The 12,199-nt window shown below is 41.4% G+C and overlaps 1 protein-coding gene across 2 annotated transcripts in view; it reads right to left on the bottom strand.

The window, feature by feature from the left end:
* nme9 (NME/NM23 family member 9) overlaps positions 1-12,199 on the bottom strand; it is a 61,844-nt gene that overhangs the window by 7,912 nt on the left and 41,733 nt on the right. For both annotated transcript variants that reach the window (XM_028807541.2, XM_051931377.1), the window contains one exon: positions 494-732. In XM_028807541.2, the coding sequence (XP_028663374.1) occupies positions 494-732 (239 nt within the window). The remainder of the gene's footprint in view (positions 1-493; positions 733-12,199) is intronic.

Below are 12,199 nucleotides of genomic sequence, written 5' to 3' on the forward strand. Positions count from 1 at the left end.
ATTCAGCCAGTACAAACAGCACGTAGTCTCCTTTAGTTCAATCCTCTTTAATCACCACACTCCAACCTCATCCAACGATCCTCCCCATCACTTCCTCTCCTCCTCCATCACTACTGCCCTCTACTGAACACTGCAGGAACACCACACAAGGCAGTGAATTCGCGGACAAACAAAAATCAAGATCCAAATGAATATTATATATAAAGATATATAATCTATGTGTATGTGTATATATGTGTCTGTATATGTGTATATTAATATAACAGACACTGCCAGTCAAAAGTTTGGACAGACCCATAAATATTCATGTTTTTGATAGAAATTCATACCTTTCTTTTGTAAAGATACCATTAAATTGATTTAATACATAATACTTTTGTGTTATTTTGTAAGTGAAAACTGGTTAAGACTTCTGCAAATTCAACATTCACACACACAAGAAGTATAAACTTTTTTACCACGAACTCTGTGAAATATTAACTATTTACATTACCCTGAAGAGACCCGTTTGGCCCCAGTCCAATGTCATCAAATACAAACTTTATTTTTTCCAAAGCATGTTGAAGATTAGAAGGTCCATGCACTGAGTTTTCCAGAATATCCTTGGCAAAACGTGCTCTCAGTGAGCCAGGAGATGATTCCTTAGCTTCTTTTGGGTTGGTGGGTCCCATCATATTTCTCCATTCCTCTACAGCATTCTCCTTACTCAGAATCATCATCATGCATGGTCCACTAAAATACAAAAGGTAAAGAGGTGTACTTTAGTTTGAACTCAGTTCACAAATATAATGTAACATTATACACAAGGAAGTAATTTCACAACAGAAAGTGATCACAGTGGATGACATGCATTCATACCACTTTGTCCATTCCAGCATAGAACAGACCCAGAACTAATTGAAACAGCAGCAGTTATTAATCAGCACTCAGGAGGATAGGACGACAGCCTGTGAGAGGGCACGCTAACTCCAGTATCCACATGGGTGAGTACAATTTTACATTGATTATAACAGTAAATGAAATATGTAGATAAAGCATCATAAGTGCTTGCTTTGCTTCTCTATCATATGTAGGCTCAAAGTCTGTTTTTTTCATCAGGATGCACAACTGAACCAAATCCGAATACTGCACAGTCACTACACTTTTTATTCAATATGATAAAGAAAGTATAAACCCACACAATTTACAACCACATGGCTGCCACAAGTTTTGTGAATGAAGTACTTTCAACATCACCTTTAGCACACGGTTTTCTGTGTAAATCTGAAAATTAGGAAGCCATAAAGAACAGGATACAGCATTCATTCAATTGATGTATCATGCCATTAGAGCAGGTCAATTGAATGGCGTTGGTGTATACAGATATTAATTAACAAAATTACATTGCAAGAGCCAATCTTGAAAAGTTAGTTAAAATTCACATAAGTACTTGCTTAAACAGAATAAAATGTTAATCTAACATAGTTATATAGTTAAATTAGGGGATGAAGAACCTTTCATTAACATGTATAGGAACATCCTTCTTGTTCAGCAACATTTGTAATATAATTACAGACTGTTAGTCAGCTTGTTAGTTTGCTAGAAAAATGTACTGTTAGATACATAGGAAAGTATAAGTGGCATGCAGGTTTCTGACTATGTGGGATAAAGTATAGAAACTTAAAGGAACATAACCAAGATATGTAAGCCTTGAACATATAGGAAAATACTGTATGGTGTAAGAAGAAGAATTGATTGATGTTAATCAGTTACTTAATTATCAGTGATCCCTTTGGTAATGCCAATAATTAATTAAATAAAAAAGTAGTAAGATTTCTGCCTGAAAACACTAAATGAATGAACAAGATGTGAAGATTTTAATTTCTGCCCACCCAAGGATTTCTGTTTCACTGTCCAGCCAGGACACCAGAAATATGCAGAGATTCAGGAACAAGGATGATAAATCAGCTAAAGTCTACAGAAAATACTTTCACTTTCTCTGCTGTAGTTCAACCATGGCGACAGACTCATTTTCATCAAATTATCCAAACAAGCTTGCTGTAATAAACTGTTTCCATTTAACCATTCATCCATCCATTTTCCAACCCGCTGAATCCGAACACAGGGTCACGGGGGTCTGCTGGAGCCAATCCCAGCCAACACAGGGCACAAGGCAGGAACCAATCCCAGGCAGGGTGCCAACCCACCGCAGGACACATGTCTGTGGACTGTGGGAGGAAACCAGAGCGCCTGGAGGAAACCCACACGGACACGGGGAAAACATGCAAACTCCACGCAGGGAGGACCCGAGAAGCGAACCCAGGTCTCCTAACTGTGAGGCAGCAGTGCTACCACTGCGCCACTGTGCCGCCCATTTATCCAAAACAATAATAAAGTTTATCAGTTTGAACATTCGATATCTTGTCTTTGTAGTGTATTCAATTGAATATAGGTTGAAAAGGATTTGCAAATCATTGTATTTTGTTTTTATTTACGTTTTACACAATGTCCCAACTTCATTGGAATTGGGGTTGTATTATATATAATACAGTGTATATAGACTGTGAGCTCGGGTCCGAACACCATCAGACAGACACCAGCACTTTACCACAAACACACGTTTATTTACAGAAATGAGTCCCCCATAGCACACAGTGCCCCCAGCACCAATCACCCTTTCCACGGGCTTCTCTCTCAGTGTCCGTGGGCTGCCTTTCCTCTCCTCATGGGAGCTTTGTCCTGCTCCCACTCTCGACTCTAGCTCCCAGATTGTAGGAAGGCGGCCCCTCTTATGTTCACCTAACATGCTCCAGGTGCTCGTTGATGACCTTCTGGTGGCACTTCCTGGTGTGGCGGAAGTGCCACACGAGCACCCGGAAGCACTCCAGGTGTCCCCAGAAGGTACTTCCTCCACCTGCCCAGGTGTGGCAGAAGTGCAGGTTTCCCGGACTCCATGACGCCCGGGGCGCCCCCTGGCGGCATCCATGGGCCCCAATGGGTTTGAGCCTTTTGGCTTCGTCCCTGTGGTCCCTTCTTTATCCAGGGCAGTTGCCCCCTTGTAGCTCGGGGAACTAATAACCCACCTCCCGATCCTTCCAGGTGTCCTGGCTGGGTCTGCCCCCCAGCCTCCTGTGACAGGATATATATTGACACACATGTGCATCTGGGGACCACCTTCTGGGCTCTGATGAGGTAAGCAATACCACAACGGAACAAGAGGGGGTGCTGGCACTAACAGTATCTGAGCCCTGAGAAGACACCCAAGAAGGATACCTAGCACTGCCCACAATGCCCCAAGATGGCTCCGCCATAAAGCTGGCTTTATTTTTGAGTCAAGAGCACATCTTTCTGTAATTTTTTTGTGCTGATTAAATATTTCTTTGTTGTCACTTGGTCTGTTCACCCGAACATGCCATATATATATAGACAAAAGACATTAACAAACACAAAACATAAAATTCTGATAGCTTAGTGGAACTTGTTCTCACCTATAGAAAAAGGCACATAACTGGGGAACTTGATGTTGCTTGTCAGACTGAAAGAGGATTTCTCCCCTTCAAAAGCTGCTAAACACGCTACATTCTACAGCACTGAACAGCGTTTCCGTAAAACTGAAATGAGATGCAGCCTCTTGTTTCCTACTAAATTGAAAGTGGTTATTGAAGGCCATTTTTACACTTTTAGTTCTCCGGATGAAGCAGAAAAAGAACTAAGAAGATTGATCCTGACATCCCTTGAAACATGACCATGAGTCATGTCATGTCCTGGCAAGGCAAAGAAGATCCTGCTTGCAACTCGGTCCATTTGTAATGTGACCTTTAGCAGTAACTATACATTCTATTTCCTTTTTGGTCACTTTTTTTTTTAATTACAATTACATTATTTAAATTTCAACTTTGAATGTTGGCAGTATGACTGGTAAGGGGAGAGAGTTAGAAGATATGATGGAGAGAAGGAAGGTTGATATATTGTGCGTGCAAGAGATTAAATGGAAGGGGAGTAAGGCCAGGTGGATTGGAGGTGGATTCAAATTGTTCTATCATGGTGTGGATGGCGAGGAGAAATGGGGTAGGAGTTATTCTGAAGGAACAGTATGTCAAGAGTGTTTTGGAGATGAAAAGAGTGTCAGACAGAGTAATGATTATGAAGCTGGAAATTGGAGGTGTGATGATGAATGTTGTTAGTGGATATGCACTGCAAGTTGGGTGTGCAATGGGTGAGAAAGAAGATTTTTGGAGTGAGTTGGATGAAGTGATGAACAGTGTACCCAAGGGACAGAAAGTGGTGATTGGAGCGGATTTCAATGGGCATGTTGGTGAAGGGAATAGTGGGGACGAGGAGGTGATGGGTAGGTATGGTGTCAAGGAGAGGAATGAAGAAGGTCAGAGGATAGTGGATTTTGCCAAAAGGATGGACATGGCTGTGGTGAATACATATTTTAAGAAGAGGGAGGAACATAGGATTATGTACAAGAGTGGAGGAAGATGCACACAGGTAGATTACAGAAGAAGAGTTCATCTGAAGGAGACTGAAGACTGCAACGTGGTGGCAGGGGAAAGTGTAGCTAAGCGGCATAGGATGGTGGTCTGTAGGATGACGTTGGAGATCAAGAAGAGGAAGAGAGTGAGGGCAGAGTCAAGGATCAAATGGTGGAAGTTGAAAAAGGAAGACTGCAAGGTTGAGTTTAGGGAGAAGGTGAGACAGGCACTGGGTGGTAGTGAAGAGTTTTCAAACAGCTGGGAAACTACAGCAGATGTAGTAAGGGTGACAGCAAGAAGGGTGCTTGGCGTGACATCTGGAAAGAGGAAGGAGGAAAAGGAAACCTGGTGGTGGAATGAGGAAATACAGGAGAATAGGAAGAGGATGGCAAAGAAGAAGTGCGATAGTCCGAGAGATGCAGAAAGTAGACAAGAGTACAAGGAGATAAGGCACAAGGAGAAGAGAGAGGTGGCGAAGGCTAAAGAAAAGGCATACGATGAGTTGTATGAGAGGTTAGACACTAAGGAGGGAGAAAAGGACCTGTACTGATTGGCTTGACAGAGGAACCGAGCTGGGAAAGATGTGCAGCAGGTTAGGGTGATAAAGGATAAAGATGGAAACGTACTCACAAGCGAGGAGAGTGGGTTGAGCAGATGGAATGAGTACTTTGAGAGGCTGATGAATGAAGAGAACGAGAGAGAGAAGAGGTTGGATGATGTGGAGATAGTGAATCAGGAAGTGCAATGGATTAGCAAGGAGGAAGTAAGGACAGCTATGAAGAGGATGAAAAATGGAAAGGCCATACATAGTCCAGATGACATACCTATGGAAGCATGGAGGTGTTTAGGAGAGATGGCAGTGGAGTTTTTAACCAGATTGTTTAATGGAATCTTGGAAAGTGAGAGGATGCCTGAGGAGTGGAGAAGAAGTGCACTGGTGCCGATATTTAAGAATAAGGGGGATGTGCAGGGCTGTAGTAACTACAGGGGAATAAAATTGATGAGCCACAGCATGAAGTTATGGGAAAGAGTAGTGGAAACTAGGTTAAGGATTGAGGTGATGATTAGTGGGCAGCAGTATGGTTTCATGCCAAGAAAGAGCATCACAGATGCAATGTTTGCTCTGAGGATGTTGATGGAGAAGTTTAGAGAAAGCCAAAAGGAGTTGCATTGCATCTTTGTGGACCTGGAGAAAGCATATGACAGGGTGCCTCGAGAGGAGCTGTGGTATTGTATGAGGAAGTCAGGAGTAGCAGAGAAGTACATAAGAGTTGTACAGGATATGTAGGAGGGAAGTGTGACAGTGGTGAGGTCTGCGGTAGGAGTGACAGATGCATTCAAGTTGGAGGTGGGATTACAGCAGGGATCGGCTCTAAGCCCTTTCTTATTTGCAATGGTGATGGACAGGTTGACAGATGAGATTAGACAGGAGTCCCCGTGGACTGTGATGTTTGCTGATTACATTGTGATCTGTAGCAATAGTAGGGAGCAGGTTGAGGAGACCCTGAAGAGGTGGAGATATGGTCTAGAAAAGAGAGGAATGAAGGTCAGTAGGAACAAGACAGAATACATGTGTGTAAATGAGAGGGAGGTCAGTGGAATGGTGAGGATGCAGCGAGTAGAGTTGGCGAAGGTGGATGAGTTTAAATACTTAGGATCAACAGTACAGAGTAATGGGGATTGTGGAAGAGAGGTGATAAAGAGAGTGCAGACAGGGTGGAATGGTTGGAGAAGAATGTCAGGAGTAATTTGTGACAGATGGGTATCAGCAAGAGTGAAAGGGAAGGTGTACAGGACGGTAGTGAGACCAGCTATGTTATATGGGTTGGAGATGGTGGCACTGACCAGAAAGCAGGAGACGGAGCTGGAGGTGGCAGAGTTAAAGATGTTAAGATTTGCATTGGGTGTGACAAGGATGGATAGGATTAGAAATTAGTATATTAGAGGGTCAGCTCAAGTTGGACAGTTGGGAGACAAAGTCAGAGAGGTGAGATTGCGTTAGTTTGGACATGTGCAGAGGAGAGATGCTGGGTATATTGGGAGAAGGATGCTAAGGATAGAGCTGCCAAGGAAGAGGAAAAGAGGAAGGCCTAAGCGAAGGTTTATGGATGTGGTGAGAGAGGACATGCAGGTGATGGGTGTAACAGAACAAGATGCAGAGGACAGAAAGATATGGAAGAAGATTATCTACTGTGGCAATCCCTAATGGGAGCAGCCGAAAGAAGAAGAAGAAGAAATTTCTTCCACAGAATATACTGTATGTTGTCACACACGTGCGCATGGGAGGCAGCTAAAGAGCTTGAGTAAGGGCAATTCCGATTCAGACCAGGATGTGACAGAGTGCACTAACTCTTTTTCTCCCTTTCCTGCAGACCAGTCACGGGAGATTCCACCTGGTCCTCTTGACGTCACTTCTGGGACTGAGCCTATGGGTGAAGACCTTGCCGGCTCCGGCCCCTGTGATGTCACGTCCGGGCTCAAGCCTATGGTTGAAGACCCTCATGAGTCCGACCCCTTTGACCTCACTTCCCCTTTAAAAGCCTCCACCTTTTCCCTATTCCCTCAGTTCTGTTTTGGACTCGGTTTTGTGCACATCAGTGCTGTATTCATTTTTATGACATTGCAGCCAGGATACCAATTATATGGGTGGCTACCCCAAACCTTGCTATGGTTCTGTGTGGAGTTTGTAACAATGTACATTTTGGTAACCACAAAGTTACTAGTTATTTATAGTTTTTTTTTACCAAAGAGGATTGTTTAACATCATCCCCTAGGTTTATTGTATTGGGACTGTTTAAGGTCATATCCTAGGTTTAATATCATAAAATATCTCAATTTTAAATCTTTTCTACACCGCTGCTGGGAGGTTTATTTTTGCTCTGTCTGTTGGCATGTCAGACGACTGGGACTTTGTGAAATGTGCTCTAGCCTAATTTGGGGAGGCACAATTTTTGGGGATCTAGGGAAGGGAGAGAAAGAGAGCTATTTTTTATTTATCCTTTCTACCCCAATATATGTAAGTGCCAACATAACAATAGGCTCCAACGTTTATATGACCAAACAGTGAACTTTGTGAACTAGGAATGTCAAAATTCTCAAATCATCAAATAAAGAGAAAAATAGTATTCTCACCCCTTAACAGGCCTAAATGCCAAGATAGTATTTTTACAGGAGACTCACTTAAAGAGATATGGATCACTTTTTGTTGAAAAGAGATTGGAATTACCAAATCTTTCACTCCAGTTATACAAAGAAAACTAGGAGTGTGGAAATTTTAATACAAAGAACAATTTCATTTGTAGTATTAGACGCAATATCTGATCCTGAAATGCGATATGTCATGGTGACGGGTAATTATTTAATGCTAAAGTGATTTTGATAAATATTTATGCACCTAATATGGATGATAGAGATTTCATCCAAAATGATTTTGCATCTGTTCCTAATGTGAACACTCATAAAATTACAATGGCTGGAGACTTTATTGTATTTTAAACCCTGATCTGAATAGGTTTTCACCAACAGTGGCAACAACATCTAAAACTGAAAAAATAATTACACAGTTTATAATGGATCATAACTTATCAGACCCATAAAGATTTTTAAATCCAAATTTAAGAGCATATTCCTTCTTCTCACCAGAACATCATTGTTACTCAAGTATTGATTATATCTTCATAGATAATCATTTTTTGTCCACTGTCAAATCATGCAAGTACAACTCTGTTGTTATCTCTGAACATGACCCTCTGATCATGGAGCTTAAATCATTATGCCCTACACACTCATCTCAAAGCTAGCGTCCTAACCCCATGTCATTAGTTGATGAGAACAATACAGAATTTATATCCAAGCAAATTGACTATTTTATAGAGACAAATGCATCCTCAGAGGTCTCTGCAGAAACTTTTCTGACTAACCTCTCTCTCTCTCCCTCTCTCTCTATTGCAGCGAGCGGAAGCACAGAGCAGAAGCGTCTCCCACAGGCATGTAGCCCTTCGCAAACACCCAAGCAAGTTCAACTGAAGTAAAGCTGGCAGCTGCCCATGAGAAATAACCGGCAGTGAGAAATTAAAGTCGATTGCTCAGCGGGTGGTGGAAACTTAAAGCCGACGGTCTCTTAGTGATTCAGCTGAACGCGGAAAGTGCTGAAGCACCGAAGTTACTACAAAAAAACGGGAACGATGACATCAACACTAAAAGTAAGTTCTATCTGCTCTCTGCCCATTGAGGGCACGTTTATATGCTGTGTGTCCTTGCAGCATGTACAGTTCAGGTTTTCCGGCCGACAGTGTAGACAGCTTCACATGCCAAAAGTGTTTAGTTAATTTAGAGTTGGTCGGGAAAATACGCGAATTGGAGGGCGCATTAGGAATCTGATAGCAATTAGGCAAACCGAAAATTGGATCGACTCGGTTTGTTTAGACAACTCGGCTACTTCTGATTCGGCTTCAGTCTCTCCAAGTCCCACTGTATTCCGTGCGCGGCCTAAGTCAGCAGCACCAATTCAGCCACAGGGCGAGTGGGTAACAGTAAGACGGGGGTCTAAGAAGCCAAAATTTAGTCCCCCAGCACCCAGGTCACCAATTCGGACCCAAAACAGATTCTCAGCACTCCGCAGCGCGCCTGTGGAAACTGAGAATAAGAAAGTGCTCTTAATTGGTGATTCCATAGTGCGGAATGTTAGAATTCCAAACTATGTTAAACCAGCTTTTAATGTTAAATGCCTCGCAGGAGCTAAGATTTCTGGCATAGAGGCCGCATTGGACTGTGTCGCCGACAATAAAGTATCTACCTTATTGCTGCATGTTGGCACTAATGATATTTATTCATAGCAATCTGAGGTATTAAAGAGGAACTTCATCTCTCTATGCATCAAAGCTAAAAGAAAATGTCAGAATTTAGTTGTATCTGGCCCCTTGCCAAGATTATATAGAGGGGATGTGAATTACAGCAGATTGCATTCCCTTCACTGCTGGCTAGAAACCTGGTGTGCAAATAAAAGCACAGCGTTTGTGAACAATTGGGATGATTTTTGGGAAAGGCCTGGATTTTTCAAAAGAGATGGTCTTCATCCTAACTGGTGGGGATCTTATGTATTATCCCAAAATATGGCAGCAAAACTGCCTGGTTGACTGATTAGAGCACCATCCAGGCTTTAGTCATGTGATCTTAAATCACAGGCTGTTGTTTATCCCACCTGTTACTATCCTGAAGCTGTTACACATAATCCCTGTTGTGGGGCATCCAGTAAATTTAGTCTTGATACAAACCTTAAATTAACTGATAACCAAAAAATAAGGTGTATAATTAGACAAGGGATAAAACCAGACCCTCCACCAGGGGCATCTGTAATAGAAATTTACTTCAGATAAAACAAAAAATATATCACCAGTTCAGAAAGAACCATGCAGTTTTAAATGCTGCTTATTGAACATTTGCTCTCTTGGCACTAAAGCTGTTTTGGTAAATGATATTTTATTAAGTACAAAATTTGATCTGTGTCTTCTCACTGAAACCTGGCTTAGTAAATGTGACACTGTCCCCCTAGCTGAGGCGTCACCAGATGGCTACTTGTTCCTTCATAAGTCTAGAGATTCTGGTCGAGGAGGAGGATTTGGAATAATTCACTGTACCAAAATGCAGATCACTTCTAAAAATTTAGGCAACTTTACATCCTTTGAGGCATTCATTTTAAATATTATAACAGATTCCAACACAATTATATTGCTAGTCTATAGACCACCAGGGCCTTATTCATTGTTCATGACTGAATTTAGCAACCTTCTATCTGATTTGGCTATAAATTATGATCACATAGTACTGATGGGGGATTTTTATGTACACATTGATGTGGAAACTGAGACTTTTAGGAAATGTTTTATTTGTTAAATTCAGTAGGATTTTGTCAGAATGTCACAGGTCCAACTCATAATAATAAGCACACATTAGATTTAATTATAACTTACAAAATTTAAATATTACTCCATTAAATGAAGTTAATTCCGATCACTACTTAATTACATTTGATTTTGTCCTGCTCTTGCCAACACACTCAAAGATTAAAACAAAGACAGTGTGACATCTAGATTGTAATTCTGCATCAAAATTTATGGATACTTTGAGTACTAGGGTGTTGTACCGTGTTAGCCATTATGAACGTAGAGAAAAGCCAAGCAAAATGACACCTTTTATTGGCTAACTAAAAAGATTACAATATGCAAGCTTTCGAGGCAACTCAGGCCCCTTCTTCAGGCACGATCCATCCATCCATCCATTATCCAACCCACTGAATCCAAACACAGGGTCACGGGAGTCTGCTGGAGCCAATCCCAGCCAACACAGGGCACAAGGCAGGAACCAATCCCAGGCAGGGTGCCAACCCACCGCAGGACACACACAAACACATCCACACACCAAGCACACACTAGGGCCAATTTAGAATCGCCAATCCACCTAACCTGCATGTCTTTGGACTGTGGGAGGAAACCGGAGTGAGTCGAGTGTAATTGTGGAAAACCATTTAGATCAGTTAACATCAAATGTAAACGTGGAAAACAATTTAGATCAGCTAACATCACATTATAATGTGACCTTAAGAAATGCTCTGGACACAGTGGCTCCCCTTAAAACAAAAGTGATCAAAGCACATAGAAACTCTCCCTGGTTTAATGAAAACTCTTGAACTCTTAAATTAGAGTGTCGAAAACTGGAGCGCAGATGGAGAACAACAAAGCTACATGTCTTTCAAATTGCATGGACAGAGAGTGTTAATAAATATAAAAAAGCCCTCTTTAAAGCTCGCTCAGAATACTACACTATTCTACAATAATAGATAGCAATAATAAAAATTCACGGGTACTGTTTAGAACAGTGGCTAAATTAACAAATGGAAATTCAGATCAACAGTGCAAAATACCAACAGATATTAGCAGTACAGACTTTATGAACTTCTTCAATGAGAAAATTAAAAATATAAGATCCCAGATCTCTGCATCACACTACAAACCAAATACTAGCTTAGCAGACCCTGTCTCACATTGCATTCAGCACTTTAATAATTTTAATCCTGTAACTGAGCAGGAAGTCTTAATTTTAATTTCTAAAATGAAGCCCACTACTTGTTCCCTAGATCCAGTGCCAACAAAACTAGTAAAAAGTGCAATGGATGTTCTTGCAGCGCCTATTCTAAACATTATCAATAGTTCATTATTGCATGGCACAGTACCTGATACACTAAAGTGTCAGTCATTAAACCATTACTTAAAAAGTCAGACCTAGACCCACACATACTAAATAATTATAGGCCTATTTCAAGTTTACCGTTCCTCTCTAAAATACTAGAAAAAGCAATCGCCAGTCAGCTTCAGTCACACCTTATGCATTACAATTTATTTGAGAAATTCCAATCTGGTTTCCGCACTGGTCATAGTACAGAAACGGCACTAACACGGGTCGTAAATGACATTCTGATATCCTCTGATGAAGGAAAGTCCACTGTAATTATGTTGTTGAACTTAAGTGCAGCATTTGACACCATTGACAATTCTATTTTACTACACAGGCTAGAAAATGATGTGGGGCTTACAGGTACCGTGCTCGCTTGGTTTAGTTATTTATCAAATCAATTCCAATATGTACAGAAATGTGCTGACAGTACTCCATCATTATACACAGAAGTTCAATATGGTGTCCCGCAGGGCTCAGTACTGGGACCTTTATTGTTTTCACTTTACATGCTT

This window comes from Erpetoichthys calabaricus, chromosome 8 (genome assembly GCF_900747795.2).
Source record: "Erpetoichthys calabaricus chromosome 8, fErpCal1.3, whole genome shotgun sequence".
Lineage (NCBI taxonomy): Eukaryota > Metazoa > Chordata > Cladistia > Polypteriformes > Polypteridae > Erpetoichthys > Erpetoichthys calabaricus.